Here is a 22,983-nt window from a genome sequence, read left to right on the forward strand (position 1 = left end):
AGATTTGATCTTAGTGTATGGTGAGAGATATGGATCTATTTTTTTGTTTCTGCAGGCTATTAACCAGTTGTCCCAACAGCATTTATTGAACAGACCTTCCCATTTGCCTGGATTGTTGTTTGTCTTTTTGTCAAAGATTATTTGGCTGTATCTGTGTGGGTTCCTTTCTGATGTTTCTATTCTGCTCCATTGATCTTCCTCTCTATCTTTGTGCCAGTACCAGGCTGTTTTGATAACCACTGCCCTATAGTGTAGTATGTCCAGAGGTCCGGAACTGTGATTCCCCCTGCTAACTTCGTGTTCTTCAGGATGGTTCTAGCTATCCGTGGTTTTTTGTGTTTCCAGATGAACCTTTGGATCATTGTTTCCAGTTCCATGAAGAATGTTTTGGGCAATTTGATTGGGATTGCGTTGAATGTATATATTGCTTTTGGCAGTATAGACATTTTAATGATATTGATTTTACCTATCCAGGAGCATGGGATGTTACTCCATCTTTTGAGGTCTTGTTCAATTTCTTTTTTAAGTAGTTTGTAGTTTTCTTCAAATAAGTCTCCTACATTTTTGGTTAGATTTATTCCCAGACATTTCATACTTTTCTCTGTTATTTTGAATGGTATCTTGCTGGTTAAGTCTTTTTCCATCTTGGGGCTGTTCGCATACACTGTGGCTGTTGATTTTTGTTCATTAATTTTGTACCCTGCCACTCTACCAAACTCTCGTACAAGTTCTAGCAGTCTCTGTGTTGAGTCTCTTGGCTCTTCTACATAAAGAATCATATCATCAGCATATAGTGAGAGTTTGACTTCTTCGTTTCCCATTTGGATTCCTCTGATTTCTTTTTCTTGTCTTATGGCCTCAGCGAGTACCTCTAGGACTATGTTGAATAGTAGTGGAGAAAGTGGACATCCCTGTCTTGTTCGAGATCTCAGTGGGAAGGGTTCCAGCTTTTCTCCTTTCAGTATGATGCTGGCGTTGGGTTTTTCATATATGGCTTTAATTATGTTGTGGATTTTTCCATCTATGCCTACCTTGGTTAGGGTTTTTAGTAGGAAGTGGTGTTGGATTTTGTCGAAAGCTTTTTCTGCATCTATTGATACTATCATGTGATTCTTGTTTTTCAGTTTTTGGATGTGGTGTATCACATTTATGGATTTGCGAATGTTGAACCATCCCTGCATTCCAGGGATGAATCCTACTTGATCTGGATGAATGATCTGTCTGATGTGTTTTTGAATTCTGTTGGCTAGGATTTTGTTGAGAATCTTAGCATCAATGTTCATCAAAGAGATAGGTCTGTAGTTTTCCTTCTCTGTTAGTTCTCTGTCTGGTTTTGGGACTAAGGTAATGTTGGCTTCATAGAATGAGTTTGGAAGGGTTGCTTCTTTTTCTATTGTTTTGAAGAGTTTGTAGAGGATTGGGGTCAGTTCTGTTTGGAATGTTTTGTAGAATTCTGTAGTGAAGCCGTCTGGACCTGGGCTTTTCTTTGTTGGGAGGTCTTTAATCACTGATTCAATCTCTACTTCAGTTATGGGTCTGTTCAGGTCGTTTGTTGCCTCTGGGCTAAGTTTTGGCAGGTGGTAGAAGTCTAAGAACTTTTCCATTTCTTGGTGATCTTCTGATTTGTTGGAGTACAGTGCTTTGTAGTAATTTCTAATTATGGCCTTAATGGATGCGGTGTCTGTTGTTATGTCGCCTTTTTCATCTTTGATGCTGTTAATTCTTGCCTTCTCTTGTTTTTTCTTTGTCAGTCGGGCCAGTGGGGTGTCTATCTTGTTTATTTTCTCAAAAAACCAGCTTTTTGATTCATTGATTTTGTGTATGGTTTTTTTTATTTCTATCTGGTTGATTTCCTCCCTTGTTTTGATGATTTCTTGTTTCCTATTGTGTATGGGGCTCTTCTGCTGTTGTTTTTCCAATTCCTGGAGGTGTGTGTTTAGTTCCTGTATTTGGCGCCTCTCTTGGGCCTTGACATGAGCTCCAATTGCGATGAGTTTACCCCGTAGCACTGCTTTGGCAGTGTCCCACAAATTTTGGAATGTTGTTTCAGAGTTTTCATTGGTTTCCATAAATTTTTTGATCTCATCTTTAATTTCTTCTCTGATCCTGTTCGTTTAATAGCATATTGTTCAGCCTCCAAGAGTTTCTGTATTTCCTGGGGCATTTTGAATTGCTGATTTCCAATTTCATTCCATGGTGGTCTGAGGGGGTACATGGTATGATTCCTATCTTTTTGAAGTTATTTAGGTTTGCTTTGTGTCCTATCATGTGGTCGATCCTGGAGAAGGTGCCATGCACTGCTGAAAAAAATGTATAATCTGTGGCCTTAGGATAAAAAATTCTATAAATATCTATCATGTCCAGTTGTTCTATTGTTTGTATGAGCTCTGTTGTTTCTTTGTTGAGTTTTTGTTTTGTTGATCTGTCTATTGTTGTTAGTGGAGTGTTAAGATCACCCACTATTATTGTGTGTATATCTATGTCTCCCCTTAAGTCCGTGAGTAATTGCTTCACGTAGCTAGGTGCGTTTGAATTTGGTGCATATATGTTCACAATGGTAATTACTTCCTGATGGATCAGTCCCTTCACCAATATATAATGTCCTTCCCTGTCCTTTTTGATGTGTGTCAGATTGAAGTCCACATCATCTGAAATTAAGACAGCTACCCCAGCTTTTTTTTCTCGTCCATTGGCATGAAATATCTGTTTCCAACCTTTCACTTTCAGCTTCTTAGAATCTCTTCTGGTTAGATGTGTCTCTTGTAGGCAACAGATAGTTGGGTGCTGTTTGATAATCCATTCTGTTAATCTGTGCCTTTTGATTGGTGAGTTCAGGCCATTTGTGTTAAGAGTTAAAATTGAGAGGTTGTGATTTTGCCCTGCCATACTTGTTTTTGTGGGTGTTGATATCTGTGTAATTGCCCTTCCTTGTGTGGACTTTAGTGTGGAGATCTTCCTGTTTGCCATCTTTGCTTATGACTCACCTCCTTTTTTTCTGGATTTAGTGCATTTCTAAGGAGATTTTGTAGAGCTGGTTTTGTGCTGGCATATTCTTCTAATTTCTCTTTGCTGTGAAAGTATTTGATTTCGTTCTCAAATACGAATGAGATCTTTGCTGGGTACAATATTCTTGGTTGACAGTTGTTCTGATTCAGGATTTGGAAGATCTTTGTCCATTCTCTTCTTGCTTGTAAGGTCTCTTCAGAGAAGTCAGCAGTGATCCTGATTGGTTTTCCCCGGTATGTGATCTTTTCTCTGCTTCGTACTTGTCTTAGGATTCTTTCTTTGTCTTCGTTGGAGTGGAACTTGAGCACCATATGTCTGGGTGAAGATCGCTTTGGGTCATATCTGCTGGGAGTCCTCTGACCGTCCTGGATTTGGGCTGGGTTCATGTTCCAAGTGTTTTGGAAGTTTTCCTGTATAATTTTGTCGAGCACCATTTGCATTCCTGACTCTTTTTCCGCTCCTTCAGGAAGGCCAATAATCCTAATATTCGATTTTCTGAGGTTGCCTTTCATTTCTTGTATGGTCTTATTGGCTTTGTTCAGACTTGTCTCCAGCTGTTTAATGAACTGGGTATGTTCGTTTTGTGTGTCTTCCGTTTCAGAGATCTTCTCTTCTGCTGTATTTGTTCTGTTGGTTAGGCTCTCAATTTTGTGCTCTAAGTCAAGGATTTTACTTTTCATTTGTTGTATTTCTGAGGCTATGTGGTTCTTGAATTCCTTGAAGTCCTCCCAATTCTTCTCATTGTCTCTGACATATTTTAACATTATTTTTTTGAATTCCTTGTCTGGTAGATCTTCTATGTCTTCATCTCGCATCTCCGAAATAGACATTGGCTTTTGATCCTTTATTGGTAGGGTGTTGGCACTCTCATCTGGATCATTACCTTTTCTGGTATTTCTTCCCATTGTGTTAGTGTTTCTTTTGTGAGAGACCTAGGCACCAGTGTGCTGAGGGGTCTCCAAGCACTATCCTGTAGATATCGGAGTCTGCAGGCGTGGAATAGCAGGGTGTGGGAATTTTCAAGGCACTTTTGGTGCGTCTCCAGAACACTGGACCTCAGGGCGCCACTTCCAGGGCCAAGCGGATTCCAAGCGCACTCTCAGCTCGTCCCCTACAGGTATGCTACCACAGGGCGTGGGGGAGTGAAGGCACTCTCTGTGCGCGCCCCCTGTGCGCGGGATCACAGGGCTCGGAGGATTCTAGGTGCTTTCTCGGTGTGTCCCCAATGCCAGGGACTGCAGGGCGTGGAGGTTCCAGGTGCTCTCTGGGAACACCTCCTGCACACGGGTCTGCAGTGCTCTCCTGGTGTGTCTCCCAAGCATGGGACTATAGGGCGTGGGGTGTTCCAGGTGCTCTCTGGAAGCGCCTCCTGCGCAGGCCCGCCCACCCCAGCGCTTGCAGGGGACCCACCGCCCCAGCGCTAGCACAGGACTGCCCAGCCCAGAGGCGTGCTTGGGTTCCTGTGGGATAGCACCGCCCAGCTGAGTGCCAGACCGCAAAGGCACGGGCGAGTATTCAGTGTGCCTTTTGCCTTTCTCCTCAGCGCACAGGACCACTGTGCCTCACCTCCCAGACACAGTTTTGGCAGTTTCAAGGTACTCGCCAGGTGTCCCTAGACGCTGGAATCTGGGGGGGAGGGGCAGGGAGACGAACACCAAGGGTGTTCAGGCTCTGTGCATGCCCCTGGGGGGCCAACTCCCAGAGCCTCCAACCCACCACTGTCCCCACCCAACTCACTCAAATCTCAGGTTCTTGCAGTCTGCCTCTTCCTCTGGTGGGAACCCTCGCCGCGGGTGCGTCTCCTGGCTACTGCGTCCGTTGTAGGTCCCGGCGGGTGCAGGCGGATGGAACCTGGAGGCTGCGGCTGGTGCAGGTCCCGGCGGGGCTTGGCGACTAGGGTGGGCGGATGCCGGCGGGTCCCGATGACTCCAGGTCCTGATGTCCGCAGTGGGCGCAGGTCCTGGCGGGTCCTGGCGACCAGGGTGAGCAGGTGCCAACGGGTCCAGATCACCGCTGGTCCTCACAGCCACAGCGTCTGCTGGTCGGTCTGCGGGTCGACTGCGGCTCTCAGCGGCTGCACTCAAAGGTGACTCAGCAGGTCAGGAGCGGAAAGCCGTCTTCCCTGCCCTTTGTTTTGTTTTTCCCTGGTTGCTCTTCCGAGTTGTGTGGATTTTTTTGGCTCCACACTGTCCAGGGAACTTCACGTTCTTCTCCCTGTAGTTCTATGCTGCTCCACTTACGCTTTTGTCGCGTTCCAGCCCTCTCTGTCTGTGAGCTCCCTCACAGTCTTCCTCCTATGTCGGCCATCTTGCGAGTCCGTTTTTTTTTTTTTTTTGATGAAATTACACATCATATTTTTAACTTTAGAAGAAAAATTATTTAGCCTAGCAGTTAAAGTGCCCGACCATGTCCCCCATCCAAGTACTTGGATTTGATTCCTGGCTCTGGCTCCTAACTTCAGCTTGCTGCCAGTGCAGATCTTGAGAGTCAGAGATGGTCTAGGAACTGTGGCTCCTGTCACCCACATGGGAAACCTAGACTGTATTCCCAGTTCCTGGGTTCTGCCCAGCCCCCAGTCCCTGCTTTAGGGCATTTGGGGAGTGAACCAGTAAATGGAATTGTCTCTCAAATGTGTAAATAAGTTTTTTTAATGTAATTTTAAAATCTGATTCTCATATTTAAATAAATTAAGACACTTATAAACATAGCTCTTCGATTAGTTTTTGCTAATTATTATTTTACTTGTTGTTATGTGAAAGATAATACAGCAACTTGCCTAAGATTATATGTTTATTGGTAAAGTTGGAACTGAAAACCTGATTTCTTTCTTCTAACATAGACCTCTTTCCATCATACTACTTTAGGAGACAGATTGATATGGGGCAGGGAGAAGTTATATTCTTCAGTGTGCTGACATTATTACCTTACGTTAGTCCCAAAGACATATTTTGTAGAGTAATTGATTTCAGTAATAATGTCAGTTTTGCACAGTACTTTGTTTATTGGATACAGAGATTTTTACATCTTATTTTTTTTAATTAATTACGTTGCATTATGTGACACAGATTCATAGGCTCTGGGATTTCCCCAACCCCTCCTCGTGCCCTCCCCCCTTGGTGGATTCCTCCACCTTGTTGCAGTATTACAGTTCGAATTAAGTCTAGATTCTTTCGTTGCAATCATACCAAGCATAGAGTCCAGCATCTTTTTGTCCAGATAAATTCAGCAGTTTTTTAGGGAGACCTTCTCTGGTCTGAAGGTAGAGCTGGCAGAATATCGTCCTGATCAATTAGAAGCCCCAGCACAACATCAACAACAATTTACATTATAGAATTAGTTGACATAGTATTGAATAATCAAATTCTTAACCACCTCCTGTGATTACTTCATTGACCCTTCATTTTTTGTTTGCACTGAGCACCGGCTGCTATACACCTTAAAGTGGCTATAGGGTACTATTCAGCTGTCTCGTGTCTGTTTTCATTTTAGTATTTAGTTGTTTATCGTATTGACGCGTAATTTTGCTGAACTTGGTAGATTTTAGGATAGTCTTAAACTGGCTTATAAATCTAACCAGGCCTTTGTCTATAGTTGAGGTGCAGAACAGTTTTAGGAGGGGTGTGCAGAGAAATCTTCCGTACCCTAGTGAGGAGTAACTAATCTTTGTGTCCTATCTAGTAAGGTTTGTGTGGATCCACTCTGATAGTTTCCTGTTTGGTTCTAAGCTTTCCTTGTATTTCCCTGACTATCCTATTTATTTATTTATTTATTTTATTATTTATTTTATTTTGGGGGATGGGCTCCGGGGCGATCCTGATGGTCATTCCAAGAGAGGGAGGGGATCCAAGGTTGGAACTAAGTAAGGACCAGAAGAAGCTCCTCTCCCTAGACCCAAAGGAAGTTTGCTGTTCTTCTGTTTCTGAGATCTCTCAGGGCTCTTGGCGGTTGTTCCGATGACCTTGGGTCCTGTGAGGAAGGATTTGGGTCTCTTCCATCCCATGTGGTAGATCCAAACGGGGCTGGGTGACCTCAGAGTTCTAGGCCCCCGAAGGTACTCCAATTCCCCGTGTTCTCCTTGTCTGTTGGGATGTGGTCCTTGGTGCCCAAACTGATAAGTCCTTGGTGAGGATCTGAGTCTTCAGGGTTGGGATACAAGCCCCCTCCTGTCCACCTGCTCCACTCTGGGGTCCCCCCCCGCTCTGTGCATATGACCTCCTGTTAAGAGGTTGTCAGGATCGCTCTTGATTCTCCCTATATGTCTTTGTCATTTAACTATATTGTTCAATGCTGATTCGAGGCTGTTGTCTGTGAATTATCTATTATGTTTTTGGTAGGTTATACTTTACATCTTCCTCACACATTCTAAGGAGATGGAAGATTTCCTTGTTCTTCCACCCCATTTCCGAGTAGCTTAGTGTCTTAAAAGTATATTAGGTTGGGGCTCAGCAACGTGGCCTAGTGGCTAAGGTCCTCGCCTTGATCCCATATGGCCGCTGGTTCTAATCCCAGCTGCTCCACTTCCTCTCTATCTCTCCTCCTCTCAGTATATCTGACTTTGTAATAAAAATAAAATAAATCTTTAAAAAAAAAAAAAAAAAGTATATTAGGTTTTACAGTTCTTTGATGTAGAACATAAGCAGTCTGATTCACATTAATTGTATGTTCATTGAATACATCACAATATCTTAATGCATTAGATACAGGCTGTTTGAGGTTAAAATAATATTACAATACATGGGTATTATTTTCCAGATTGACATCCTTTCATCTTATATTAAGGCAAACATGTGGTATTTAACCTTTTGGGATTGGCTTAAACTTCCTATTTTGTTGTCCAGGATAGTGAATGAGAGCCGACAGGTCCTCCAGGAACCCGATTTCGCCCAGTCACTCCTTAGGGATCCCAATACTCCTATTATAAGAAAATCAAGAGGAACTTCCACTCAAGGAACATCTACACATGCCTCTTCCACTCAGTTGGCTATGGTGGATGATCAGAGAAGCAAAGCAGGAAGCGTCCACAGCAAAGTGAGCAGCTACCACGGCAGCCTGCACAGGTCGCGTGATGGCAGGTGAGTTTTGTTAATGACAAGCTTATTTCAGATGTTGAGTTATTTTTATGCTTAAAAACCACAAGAGTAACCAGTTCTAAAATAGAATTTAAACATGATGGAACTTTTTTTTAAAAGGATTTTTTTTAATTGGAAAGGCAGATATACAGAGAGCAGGACATACATAGAGAAAGATCTTCTATCCACTGAATCACTCCCCAAGAGATGCTGCAACATTAGTAATTATTAACATCAATCAGAAGCTTCCTGTGTGTCAGGTTCCAGGCTAGCCATATGCCATGGAAACTGTTCTTTCTTTCTTTTTTAAGATTTATTGTATTTTTGTTGGAAAGTCAGATACACATAGATGAGAAACAGAGGAAGATCTTCTGTCCACTGGTTTACTCTCCAAGTGGCTGCAATGGCCAGAGCTGAGCTACTCTGAAGCCAGGAGCCAGGAGCTTCTTCTGGGTCTCCCACATGAGTGCAGGATCCCAAGTCCTCAGGCCTTCCTCTGCTGCTTTCCGAGGACACAAGCAGGGAGCTGAATGGGGAGTGGAACAGCCAGGATACAAATCGGTTCCCATGTGGGATCACAGCAGATGCAAGACAAGAATTTACCCACTAGGCTATTGCGCCAGGCCCATGATGAAATCTTTTAAACTTTGCTAGGTAGAATTGCCCTATATTGTGGTCAGATATTTTTTAAAAATTAATTCAGGCAACATACCTAATTACTTGGAACAGTACCTATTCAGTAAGTGCCTGATGTTACCTTCTATTATTACTTGTTTTGAACGAGGTGAAATGTAAGTACAATGGTATAGTTCAGAATCTGGGAGATGTCTTGTATGAAGAATCAGATTTTAGGCTTCTTGAGTGACATGGTCTATATCACGACTCTGCAATCCTCTATTATGGCATGAAAGCAGTTTTAGGCAATATGTAGCAAGTGCAAATACCTGTATCCCAATAAAACTTTATTTGCAAAAGCAAGAGAAGGCCGGATTTGTGCATCAGTTGTTTACCATCCCTTGTGTAGCAGATAAGGTAGCATGAAGAGGGTGTGACTAATTACTGTGTTGGTAGGAGTTGGGTTTCAAACTTCACAGAGAAAAGACTTAGAAATATCTGACTGAATTTCTTTTTAAGTTTGAAAACTTAGACAATATAATTAGAAACTTCTTGGGCACTTTGTAGTAATTTAGTTAAGAGATATTGGAACCTCAGAGTAGAGTGGAAGTAGGTGAGACAAGATTTGACCTGCAGAATGTTTAGGGGGAATAAGATAGGAACTGATAATGGATTAACAACAGCAATTAGAAAAAAATACACCAAAGATATTCTGTATTTTTTTCTTCTAGATTTCTAGTTTTGGAAATGGAAAGAATGACATTTCTGATCTTTAAAATCAAGAGCATTGCATTTACTTAAACACATCTTTCATTCAGCTGTTTTGTAGCCTATCAAGCTTAGTCTGTTCTATCATTTTTCTCCTTATGTGCTGGTGTAGAATATGATTTCTATATTCTTTTTTGATACCTTGTTTTTCTTCTTAATTTGCTTTCTTTTGCCGTCCAACTTTGTCTCGTGCTTTTTGTGTTTTAAAATCAATCTTTCTTAGAAAGATAATACCAATTTCTTTTTGTTTTCCTTGCTCGATTTTTGAAATGAATATTTTGAATAGTTTGTGTATACACCAATTTGGTGCTTCATCTCTAGTAACTCTAACCTTTTTCTCTTCTTGACCTGCCTACACTTTGCGCTCTGGATTACCAATGGCCTTGTTTTAACCACATGGAGATATCCTTGCTCCTTCCTGCCTTCATTCTTCCCACCTAGCACTTGTGTATGAGAGCTAGGGATACAGAAATGGAAGACAAAAACAGTCTATTCTAATACATTGCAAGAGTTGTAATACAAATATGGACAGGGCGCTTTGGAAATAGTATTGCAATGAGTAATACCGTGGTAACTCAGAGAAAACTTCACAAAGGAGATGGCACTCTACTTTAAATTAGATTCAGAAGAAGCAGTTGCAGATTAAGGAAATGGCCTATGTGGAGGCAAGGAAGACAGGCAGGTGGTTAGGTACCTGGGAGGGATTTAGAGCATAGTATGTCTGTCTTAGCAATGTTAGGATGTGAAACAACCCTGAGGTGTTTGGATTTTTCCCAGAAACAGAAATTATTACAAGACTTTGGGCATTGGGGTGATAAAGCATATTTGTGTTTTAGAAAAATCTCTTGGCAACAGCATAGAAAGGAGACTTGTTAGTAAGTTTCTATAGTAATTTGCAAGTCCTAGCTTAAATACTGATAAGGAGGGAGGGAATCAGAGTCTTTCAGACTGTATTTTATCAAGTACTGTCTTTCCTGAACTCTCAGTGTTGGCATTTTTGTTATTAATCTCATTCTGCAACGAATGAGCAGTTCCTTATATACAACTCCTATACATTGGCATTCTGTGTATAAATATATACAGGGCCCAGTGCGATGGCCTAGTGGCTGAAGTCTTCACCTTGAATGCACCCTGTGATCCCATATGGGCGCTGGTTCTGATGCCAGTGACCCCACTTCCCATCCAGCTCCCTGCTTGTGGCCTGAGAAAGCAGTCAAGGATGGCCCAAAGCCTTGGGACCCTGTACCCATGTGGGAGACCTGGAAGAAGTTCCTGGATCCTGGCTTCAGATCAGCGCAGCACCGACCGTTGCAGCCACTTGGGGAGTGAATCATCAGACAGACGATCTTCCTCTCTGTCTGTTCTCCTCTCTGTATATCTGACTTTGCAATAAAAGTAAATAAATCTTTAAAATAAATAAATAAATATATACAAGAAAACTAAGTATAACTTCTTTAAAAATTTTTTTATTTGAAAGGCAGTTACAGAGTGGAGAGTCAAAGAGAGATCTTCCATTCACTGGTTCACTCTCTAAATGGCTACAATGGCAGGAGCTGAGCCAATTCAAAGCCAGGAGCCAGGAGCTTCTTCTGGGTCTCCTACACAGGCGACACAACGACTTGAGCCATCCTCTGATAGCCTCTCGGGTCCTAAGCATGTAGCTGGATTGGAAGTGGAACAGCCAAGATTAGAACCAGTGCCTATATGGGATGCCGGTGCTTGCAGGTGGAGGATTAACCTGTGAGCCCAGCCCCAGAATGTAACTTATGTGTTATAAGAGCATATAACCTTATATTAAAGACAGGATATATGTATCTCCCAAAGTTTACATATATATGTATAAATACACACACACATATATACATATATCCTACTGCAAGCTAAGATGTGATTAAATCTGTATTAGAGGTGATGAATATTGTAGAACTTCAATAACAAAAAATGTCAGACTGGTCCATAATAATATCTTAAAGGAGAGCAATAGGGTAAATGAATAAAAAATATATTCATATTGAGTAGAGAACTTGAGTACAAGTTAGACTGGAGGTATCAGCCACTGTAATCTAACTGGAACTGGAACTTAAATAAGAAAGTTTACAATTATCTGTATAAGACAATTGGTCATTAGAATTGTGAGATAGGATCCCTTGAATCATAATTTTCAAAAAAGAAGAAAGGACAGGACTTAATAAATGGTTACAATAATAATCATACTTGAAGAATAGTGGCCGTGGGATTCAGAGATAGTGTTTATAGGCAAATAAGTCTATAAAAAGTATGTTGACAGGACCAGTACTATGGCATGGTCGGCTAAGCCTCTGCCTGTGGTGCTAGCATCTTATGTGGATACTGGTTCAAGAGCTGATCCACTTCCAATCCAATTCCCTGTTTATGGCCTGGGAAAGCAGTGAAGATAAACTCGATTGTTTGGGCCCCTGCACCCACATGGGAGATCCAGAGGAAGCTCCTGGCTCTTGGCTTCAAATCAGCTGAGCTCTGGCTTGGCTGTTGCAGCCACTTGAAGAGTGAACCAGCAGATGGAAGATACCTCTCTCTCTCTCTCTCTCTCTCTCTCTCTCTCTCTCTCTCTCTCTCTCCCTCCCATCTCTCTCTCCTTCCATCCCTCTCTCCCTTTCAGTCTGTTTCTCTCTATAACTCTGTATTTCAAATAAAAAATTAAAAGTATATTGCCATGAAAATCAGAGGATAGGTTATGACTTCCTGTTTTCCCTTTTTTCTACCACTGTGTTTAATCTGAATTGCCCATCAGCAGGAGTGGGGATCATCTAGCCCACAGGCCATACAAATAAATCTTCTGGTCCAATCCTGCCAACACAATGGCAGGTGGTTCTTGAAATGGCCTGTGGCAGAAAATTTCTCTACTCCTGCTTGGCAGTAAGCCTACTTTTTTTTTCTTTCCTTTTTTTTTAACCTTTGTCATTCTTTTGGTTTTAGTCAATTTTCAACATTGTTTTTCCTCAGTTAAGCTTATAGCTTAAGGAGAATAAGAAATAGGAGGCATACATGTTTATATTCCTCCACAGTACCCAGCACAACATCAGGTATACGTGTGGTAGCAGGTTAACAAGACTGTCAACTAATTAGTGGTTTGAGAAATAATGTGGATGTTTCCCAGAAAATCAGGGCCCAAGGGCTCCAGTGGCAGCCTGATAAAGGTATTCGGTATTGTGAGATGTGAATACTTACATCGCAAGACTGTCATACTTAGAACTTCAAGAGCAAATTTGAGAGATTACAAGACTACATTGAACAGAGACAAATGAACAAGAATTTTTTTTAAGGTTTATTTATTTTTTATTGGAAAGGCAGCTTTGCAGAGAGAAGGAGAGACAGAAGGAAAGATCTGTCCTCTGGTTCACTCCCCAAATGGCCGCAACGCCAGAGCTGAGCCAATCCAAAACCAGGAGCCAGGAGTTTCTTCTAGGTCTCCTACACAGGTGCAGGGTTCCAAAGACTTGTGCCATCCTCTGCTACTTTCCCGGGCCATAAATGGGCAGCTGGATGTGAAGTAGAGTATCCACGACTTGAACTAAAGTATATGTGATCCCAGTGCATACACGGCAAGGATTTAGCCACTGACCCTTTCTGCTGGGCCCAAACAAGAATTTTCATTATTGCAAAAGTTGTACTATGAAGATTTCTTTCCACTTCAGTCAGTTTTTAACTTTGTGTGTTAACACTGTCTTTAGGCCATCTTCTCATCATGTCGTGGTGTCTTGGCTGGGGGAATCACACATATACCCAACACTCACTTTGGTCCAGACTCCTTAAGGGGTATTTATTGATCTCTTTACTGTGTAATATTAAAAAGGCTTACATAAATATGCCTACACGTATATGTCAACTTTAAAGAGTCAGTAATTGGTACTTCAATGATGAAAGGGTGGATAGAAAATAAAGTGGATGAGTAGGTACGCAAAGTTATGGGATTGAATTATTAGGTTAGTAAGTAGGTGACAGTAACATGGCAAGCTTGAGCATGAGTAATGAGGTACTGGTGAAAGTATAATTATTTAGATTAATTGTAGCAGATACAAGTAGTATAGAACATCTGAAACAGTAACTAATCTTCAAGCTTTTCTACTTCTGACTTTGGAATGCATTTCCTTTTTTAACAATAGCAACAAGTTAAAAATCCTAATTATTTTACCTAAGCTTCTAGGTAATTAATGTACATTTTCATATTGTATATTAGAGTGAGTGGTTACAGTGATTTAAATTATTGTCATGAGATAAATAAACTTGGTAATTTGCATATAAAATATTGAACTTAAGCAATATAATTAAATTTGTCATTCTCTGTGTAGTTAATTTTTAGTTATCCATGGGCAGGTTTTTCACATTTTAGAAAATCTTGTGTATTGTCATACTTGTCACTTAAATAATTAGGTGTGATTACTTAGTAATTTTTTTATGAAAAATGTGTTTTTATTTTTAACTGAAAGTTTGAGATTTCATTTTAGAAAATATCCAATTCTTACTTTGTAAGTTTGATTTATTTGAGAGGCAGAGTAAGAGAGATCTCATCTGCTGGCTCCCTGCCAGTTGGCTGCAGTGGTTGATACTGGACCCAAAGCTGGGACTCAGGAATTCAATCCAGGCCTCCCATTACAGAGCAGGAACCAAGCGACACCTCTGCATCTCAGTGTGCATGAGCCAGGATTCAGACAGGACCTGCAGCCGAGTATCAAGCCCAGGAACTTGAGGAGAGGACCTGGTTCTTGAGGGGAGGACTTGGTAGAACACCTGCCTCCTGCCTCAACCCCCACCACAATATTTTTTTTTAAAGATTTATTTATTTTTATTGGAAAGGCAGATATACAGAGAGGAGGAGAGGCAGAGAGGAAGATCTTCCATCTGATGTTTCACTCCCCAAGCGACCGCAATGGCTGGAGCTGAGTCAGTTCGAAACCGGGAACCAGGAGCTTCTTCCAGGTCTCCCACACGGGTGCAGTGTCCCAAAGCTTTGGGCCATCCTCGACTGCATTCCCAGGCCACAAGCAGGGAGCTCCTACCACAATATTTTAAAACAATGATTCGGGTCCAGCAGCGTGGCCTAGTGGCTAAAGTCCTCACCTTGAACGCCCCGGGATCCCATATGGGTGCCGGTTCTAATCCCGGCAGCTCCATTTCCCGCGCAGCTCCCTGCTTGTGGCCTGGGAGAGCATTCGAGGATGGCCCAATGCATTGGGACACTGCACCCGTGTGGGAGACCCGGAAGAGGTTCCTGGTTCCTGGCATCGGATCAGCGCGCACCGGCCCGTTGCGGCTCACTTGGGGAGTGAATCATCGGACGGAAGATCTTCCTCTCTGTCTCTCTTCCTCTCTCTGTATATCTGACTTTGTAATGAAAAATAAATAAGTCTTTAAAAAAAATGATTCATTTCCTGATTATAATGCTGAAGATTATTTTACTGCCTTCATTTACCATGTTTATTTGAAAGAGATACTGTGAAGTCATTGAAATAAACTGGCAAATCATACAAAGCAGAAAGAGTTGTCTACTTCGTGGAAAGAATAATAATGATAATAATCCTTGGGCAATAATAATACTAGAGGAACAGCAATAATAATAATAGGGTGATAATTATAATAGTCCTTGCAGTAAACTAACAAGCTCATTCTGAACATTTTCATCTGCAAAAATTATACACAAGTCATAATAATTTATGGTATACGGTATAAATTAAAACATATGGTATAAACTAAAACATACGCTATAAACTAAAAACTTCAGTTCTAAACTATAAAGTATGTTTTTCTCTGAAATATCTTATTTGTATTTAAATATGCATCCATCCATGTCTTTTTTCTTAAGATTTATTAATTTTTATTGGAAAGGCAGATGTACAGAGAGGAAGAGAGACAGAGAGGAAGATCTTCCGTCTGATGGTTCACTCCCCAAGCAGCCACAATGGCTGGAGCTGTGCCGATCCAAAGCCAGGAGCCAGGAGCTTCTGCCTGGTCTCCCACGCGGGTGCAGGGTCCCAAAGCTTTGGGCCCTCTTCAACTGCTTTCCCAGGCCGCAGGCAGGAAGCTGAATGGGAAGCAGGGCCACCAGGGTTAGAACCGGCACCCATATGGGATCCCGGCGTGTTCAAGGCAAGGACTTTAGCCACTACACTGTCACGCCGGGCCCCATCCAAGTCTTAAGTTTTCCTTTGTTTTACTCAATTTGAAAACAAAAATTACTTTAAAAGAATAAATTTCCAAAGGACATAAATTTGTAAACTCTGGATCTGTTGAAAATATTTAACAAGCAAAATCACCTCAGTAGGATATGAATCTGTCTTTATGATCTTTAAGTTTTATAAATGATTCATATTGAATCATGAAATTTGGCATTATTATGATGGAATGGCAGATGAATGCCTTTTGACAGGCAGTAGATCTTCAGCTAGTTATAATTAGGTTTTTGATGAGATGACTTAAAATCTTGCTACACTCTGCTTACTTGTAGAAGAAACATTACTTAGAACTTACTATATCAGTGTTATACTCAGCTTTCTTTGAACTTTATTTTTCTAAGTCAAGTCATCTTACAGAGGGTATGTGTGAATAACAAGTATCCTAGACAAATACTTCTTGAGGCACTAGAAATTAAAAGATAAGTAAAACATGGTCCTTTACTATAAAGCCAGAAAGATCGATAAGCAAATTACTAGCTTTATAAGATAAGAACTAATTTTTAAAAAGCGACTGATTTTCGTGACTGACCTAGAGCTAGTCATCACTCCCTGTGACTGAGAATTTTTTTTCAGATATCCTTACCTCTAATGTGAGTCAATGAGTCAGGATTGCAACAACAACAACAAAAAGTTTACCAGCTCCATCTGCTGCCTTTCAAGGTCAACCCAGTGGTAGAGGAAACTACAAGCAGCAAGCAGTTACTTCACTGATGTACTCGGAGTGAGTTTTGAGTGAGAGCTACAGAAAACTTACTTCAGCAGGAATTTTTTTTTAAGACTTACTTATTTCTATGGGAAAGGCAGATTTACATAGAGGAGGAGAGACAGAAAGATCTTTCATCCACTGATTCATTCTCCAAGTGGCTGCAACTGTTGCAGCTGAGCTGATCCGAAGCCAGCAGCCTGGAGCCTCTTCTGAGTCTCCCACGCAGGTGCAGGGTCACGATGCTTTGGGCTATCCTCCACTGCTTTCCCAGAGCACAAGCAAGTAGCTGAACGGGAAGTGGGGCAGCCGGAACACAAACTGATTCCCATATGGGATCCTGGAGTATCCATTAACCACTAGGCTACTGCTCTGGGACTCTAACAGGAATATTCTTACAGGATACAAAATGTTAGGATGTAACTTCCAAGTATAGATGTAGTTTCTATGAAAAACACATTCACAGCCTCAAGCCTAATGAAAATTAATTAAGATCATTTGTAGGTAGTTAATTCAGCTGTTAACTGAGCTTTCTGGAAAGAAACTGTCAGCACACACTGTCATCATTGTTTGCCAATTCATTCACCTTTTCTAAGGTTATAGTAATTTCTTTTCTCCGATTTCATGTTTCTCTTCCATTCCTAGCCTTCTAGTAAGATTTGAATTTGCTCTACTATTGATCCTAAGTAGTCATCTAAGCTCTAAGGAGCATTGCCACATTGTTCCTATTACTGTGCCTCCTCTCCCTGAAAGTTACTCAAAACTTAGTTGAATGAAGAAGCTCTCCACAGTCAGTGTAGCTCCAGATTGGCCCATGTTATGTAACTTTTGCCTTTCACAGGAAATAGAACTTGAGTGGGTCATCTGCTGTTTTTGTTAGCTATGTTAATTCTACATGATTTGTAAAAATCACTCTCAATAATCAAGTTGTATTCTCATTACCAGTTTGCTTAAGTCTTTAATAGGCATTTTCAAGAAAATTATGAGTGTGATTTTCTAGTGTGTTTTCTTACCCCTCGACATAACCTCTGTTGTGTTAGGTTCACTCCCTGCAGCTACCGAGGAGTGGAGGAGAGACTACCTCACGGCAGCATGTCCCGGCTCACAGATCACTCCAGGCACAGCAGTTCCCATCGGCTCAACGAACAGTCACGACACAGCAGCATCAGAGACCTCAGTAACAACCCAATGACTCACATCACACACGGCACCAGCATGAATCGAGTTATTGAAGAAGATGGAACTAGCGCTTGATTGGTCTTGTCCTCAGTGGGAAAGTTGTGCTGTTTAAAAAGCAGGTTTTCTTCTTTGCCTTTGCATGACTGATTGCTGAAACTCAGTTGACCGCGCTGCTTTCAGTCAGGTGCAGATTGTATCCGTTGGAAAGGTAAATGTTGCTTTTCTATTGCATCAAGCTTCAAACATCAAAGCCTCCAAAACACAAAGAATTATATAATCCTCAGTCCTCACAAGTAATCCTTTCTAAGTGGTGAAGAGATAATTATTTGTCTGGTAAGCATTTTTATAAACCCACTTGATTTTATATTTAGAAAAATCCTCAATGTGTGGTGACTGCTTTGTAGTGAACTTTCATATGATATGAACTAGTTGTGAGATAACATTCTGGTAGTTCTGTTAATAACAAAATTTCAGAATTAAAGAAATTTTCTATGCAAGGTGTTTTTCTCAGATGAATTGTAGGACTTTGTAGTTTTATTTCCAGGAAGTGAAGAAAAAAGCTGTTTTTAAACTGTAGGAAAATTTGATAAATCAGCAAGTGTATTTTAGCTAATAGAATGTAAGTGCAGCAGAAGAATCTGGTTAGTCTGTGGAAGGTTATATCAAAATTCAGTCAAAATAATCTTTATCCAGAGATAGGATTTGGATTAGTAATGGAATAAAAGCAGAGGTGGGCATTTTCCCCCCTATAATTGTGTTGTTTTTGTTTTGTAAATATTACTTTTATTGGCTGTATTTTTATAACTTAACCATATGCATGATAGAAAAATTTTAATTTGTACCCATCTCTTCTCATGTAATAGTATTGATTCATAGAGAACCTCATGTCCTGATGTGCTTTGTGGAGGCATCTAATGAGATAAACATACATTGTAAGGTTTTTTTGTGGTAACCGCAGTTACTTAATGGCAAAAGCTTTTTTCCGTGTTGTTGTGTTTTTCTGCAGTGAATTGTGACCTTGCCCAAACCACCAGACTTTGGTATCCAGGCCCCTCCATAGTGAGTTGATTGTCTGCACTTGTGCTGTCCCAGTAGCCAGTAGACCACAGCTTTTGTCCCACATTTTTATTTTCAGTTTCTGGATCATTCGTGTTCATAGCTGAAATATACGTATTAACCCAAGTCCAAAGTGATAAATAATTTGATATTTGAAATCTCGTAGCTAAATGGAGCATGATTAGTCTTACTATGAGTATTTTTTAATCTTAAAAATATCAAGAAATATTTGACATATTATCTTGTAATGTTTAAGTAATTTACAATATGAACTGAATGTTGTAATATGTAAAAAGTAATCAAAAGGGAAAACGAAAATGGAAAAAATTATAGAAAATGCTAGATGTCTTATGTAGAAAAGCATATTTGAACAAGTGGTTGTCAACCCTGACTATAGGTAAGAACCATCTGGAAAACTGCTGAGGTCCAACACTTTCCACCACTCAGTTGATAATTCTTAGCTTTTTGTTTTGTTCTAAGACTTTCCAGATGTTTTCATCTACAGCCATGCTTGAAACCAACTGTTTAAAACTAACTTGCCCTAATGAACTGATGTTATCATGTTATATCAGAGGAAGATCTAGCATTCAATGTTATGTTTTTATGTCATTACCTAATATACAATTGTTTTCCACTTTATTGTCCATTATGTAATACAGAATTCGGAGCTACCATTGCTGGAGATTCTTATCTCAAAGGTAGTAGGACTTTAAAAAGCTGTATTTATATATTTAAAAAAAAACCACAGGTGACCCAAAAATCAAACTTTGAGAAACAGTGTAGACTCTAGAGAGGCCAAGCTTTGATGTATGTGAGTTTTTGACCTTGAACAAGTCAGTCTCTGAGCTTTTGTTCCCTTGCTTGTAAGTGAAGATAAATGATTAAAAACCTTCTCTACCTACCTCAAAAAGCTGTCAAGTCAATATCAAATGGAACAAGTCATATGAAAGCTGTTTGAAAACTGTTAAGTATTGTGAAATAGAAGAGGTTATGATTATTGAGAATTTATTTGAGGAATTTCTTGACGTTATTAATCTACATTTACTTTCTCTCATCCTGTAAAACAAAAAAATACCAAGAGTTTAGGTGGTGAAAAAGCAGATTTCATTGGGCAGAAGAGTCAGTTTTCAGACAAGTTAACAGTGTGTTTGCATTTCATGTTTTTTTTAAATACATATTCAGACATCTTAATGAGTTATTATTAATTCTTCATAAAATATTTAGCCATTTGGCCCAAAATGTTTTTCTTTTCTCCTCTTTGTCTTTATCCTTAGATCTAGAGTTGGCATTCAAGACAAGCAAGGTCTGAATTCCCTCACAGCTAACAGTTAGCAAACCTTTTCTTTTTTTTTTTTTTTTTTTTTTTTTTTTTAATTATTTATTGTTTAACTTCAGTAATTACATTGTATTATGTGACACAATTACATAGATACTTGGGTTCTCCCCACCCCTCCCCAAACCCTCCCACCATGGTGGATTCCTCCACCTTGTTGCATAACCACAGCTCAAGTTCAGTTGAGATTTCCCCATTGCAAGCGTATACCAAACATAGAGTCCAGCATCTTATTGTCCCGTCAAGTTCAACGGCTTCTTAGGTATACCCTCTCTGGTCTGATGACAGAGCCAGCAGAGCATCATCCCAGTCAATTGAAAGCTCCAACATACCATCAGCAAAAATTTACATCATTATGGAATTAATTGACATAGTAATGAGTAACCAATATGTTAAAAGTAAATGCGGGTTCCCAGCCACCTTCTGTGACCACCTCACCTATACTTCAATTTTAGTTTATACACAACATATAACATTCAAAACATAACATGTTATACATAACATCATATCATCTTAAATTAAGGCAAACATGTGGTATTTAACCTTTTGGGATTGGCTCATTTCCCTTAGCATTATGGTTTCCAGTTTGGCCCATTTGGCCACAAAGAACTGCATTCTGTTTTTTTTAATAGCTGAGTAGTATTCCATGGAGTAGATGAACCATAGCTTTCTTATCCAATCCTCTGTTGATGGGCATTTTGGTTGTTTCCATGTTTTTGCAATTACTGATTGTGCTGCTATGAACATAGGAGTGCATGTTGGTTTCTCATAGAACAAGTGTTCTGGATATATTCCTAGGAGTGCTATTGCTGGATCATACGGTATGTTGAATTTGAGTTGTTTGAATATTCTCCATACTGATTTCCATAGAGGCTGTACCAGCCTGCAGCCCCACCAGCAGTGGAGTAGGGTTCCCTTTTCCCCGCAACCTCGCCAACAAGTGTCGTTGGTGCTTTTATTCATGTGGGCCAGTCTTACTGGCGTTAGGTGGTACCTCATTGATGTTTTAATTTGGATTTCCCTTATTGCCAGGGAACTTGAGCATTTTTTCATATGTTTATTTGCCATTTGGGTTTGTTCCTTTGTGAAGTGTTTGCCCATTTCCCGTGCCCATTTCTTGAGTGGCTTGTTTGTTTTGACATTTTGGTTGTTTTGCAAACCTTTTCTTTAAAGACCAAACTTGTAAGAGTTAATTTATAAATAAGTAATTCCTTTAAGATTTTGTCTGAGAATCTCTCCTGAGAACAGCATGAAAGAACCAAAACAAACATACACAAACAAAAATATAGTTAAAATATAGAAGGTACCAGTTTGAGCTCAAAGATGTTGCCATCCACTGCCATCTGCATTATATAACCAACTGCCAAAATGTTAATTGGTTTTCTTGTACCAGTGGGCCAAGTATAGACAGTGAAGTGAACATTCCCGTGAAAATCTTAGCTTTGTGCTTTCAGATTTTTATGTATTTATTTGTATCTTCTCTGTTAGATGGTTCTGTATGTGTAAAAGACTTTATTGACGCTTCCTTTACTTAACAGGAACTATCTATATTTTGCTCCACAGAATCTAATTAGTAGTGTTGATCCATTGACTTAAAGAACAGAATTTAATTTGGGTCATGCCATTTAGTAAACTAGCATTTCAAATTAAGAATGTGTTCTTTTTGAAGAGACCTTTGAAGGACTAAAGCAAAAGCCTCAACTGGCTTAAACCACCTTAAATAGGTCTGGATCACTCTCTTCCCATGTGTTTACTTTGTGCTGTGATTGACACGTGCTAATGTTTGGTGTTTGTTCAGTTGACAACTGAAAATAATACTCTAAGAAAAGGTTTTTATATTGTCAAAAGGTTGTAAAAAGTGTTTTATTTCAGCAGTATTTTATCTAGTCATGAAGCAAAAGATCCAAAATAACATAAAACTCAAAGAGTTTCAAAGAACAATTTATTAGAAGGGCAGCAGCTAGCACAGAACTGAGTACCTAGCAAGTTTCTCAATAAAGATTTAAATTAGTGAAAACTCATGTCATACAACTTGTGGGTCTTATTTCAAAACAGATTTGGAAGATCTTAATCTAAAGCTAAGTGAAATAAGAAATAGGCAGATTATACCAAATGAAACTTGTGTCTCTTGGCCAACAACCATGTTATTCTTTTAATTGAAGAAATACACATATAAACACACACCAGCCTTTTTAGTTGTTTAAAATGGTGAACATTGATTCTTGGAGGTGAGTAAACAGGTCCTGTTATTCTCATGCATAATTAGGTATTTGTGTACCAGTTAGGTGATCATCCAGGTAGACTTTTTTTTTTCCTATTGCTTCTTAAAATTAGATTTCATAAAAATTGTAAGAATCTCTTCAAATTAAAAAAATTGCTGCATTTTTTCTTGCCTGATTAGTTTCTTTATGCTGATGCTGGAAATAACTGAAATTATACCCATCTTAGTTTAGGATGTGTGCCCATGAAATACAAGAAAATACTTAAGGTTTTAGGTTTTTGTTTTTGATAATTGAGTAGATCATTGGCTGGAGCTTCTAAAGCACCAATTGTCAAAGTTTTGATATGATTATGTAGCTTTTTGACATGCCAAAGTTGCAGTTCCATATTATCATATTTGGATGACTTACATAATCTTGCATTATGAAAATCTTGCACTGGCTTGCAATTCAGAAACCTGTAATGATGTCTACTGAACTGCTGATTTAATTTCTTAGTCTCAATTTTTGCAGTGTGAAATTGTGCTAAGATAATTTTTGGTCCCATTCTACTTCACTGCAAGGATCAAATGGCATAACGCATATTATAGAACTCTAGCCTGTGAATTGATTTGCTGATGTTATTAGTTTCTGTTAGAACTTGAGAGTTATAGAAAGCAACAATTTTATCACTGGTATTTAATTTTATTAATAACAAAATAGGAATTAGGCCAGCGTTCCTTTAGTCCTATTGACCATTAAAAATGAGATTCTTGAATGTATGCTCTTGAATTATATGGGCTGTTAATATTTATTATGCTAGAAGGTACACTCAAGTTAGTGGAAT

The 22,983-nt window shown here is 39.8% G+C and overlaps 1 protein-coding gene across 3 annotated transcripts in view; it reads left to right on the forward strand.

Annotated features, from left to right (window-relative positions):
• The window catches only part of FZD3 (frizzled class receptor 3), a 71,311-nt gene extending 52,241 nt beyond the window's left edge, over window positions 1–19,070 (forward strand). For 2 of the 3 annotated variants that reach the window (XM_004579092.4, XM_058670064.1), the window contains 2 exons: window positions 7,845–8,078; window positions 17,411–19,070. In XM_004579092.4, the coding sequence (XP_004579149.1) occupies window positions 7,845–8,078; window positions 17,411–17,624 (448 nt within the window). In that variant the 3' untranslated portion in view covers window positions 17,625–19,070. Of the gene's footprint in view, window positions 1–7,844; window positions 8,079–16,240; window positions 16,328–17,410 lie in introns of all 3 variants that reach the window. The other variant, XR_009246288.1, reaches the window with a different exon arrangement.
• The last annotated feature ends 3,913 nt before the right edge of the window (window positions 19,071–22,983 follow it).

This window comes from Ochotona princeps, chromosome 11 (assembly GCF_030435755.1).
Source record: "Ochotona princeps isolate mOchPri1 chromosome 11, mOchPri1.hap1, whole genome shotgun sequence".
Taxonomy (NCBI): Eukaryota; Metazoa; Chordata; class Mammalia; order Lagomorpha; family Ochotonidae; genus Ochotona; species Ochotona princeps.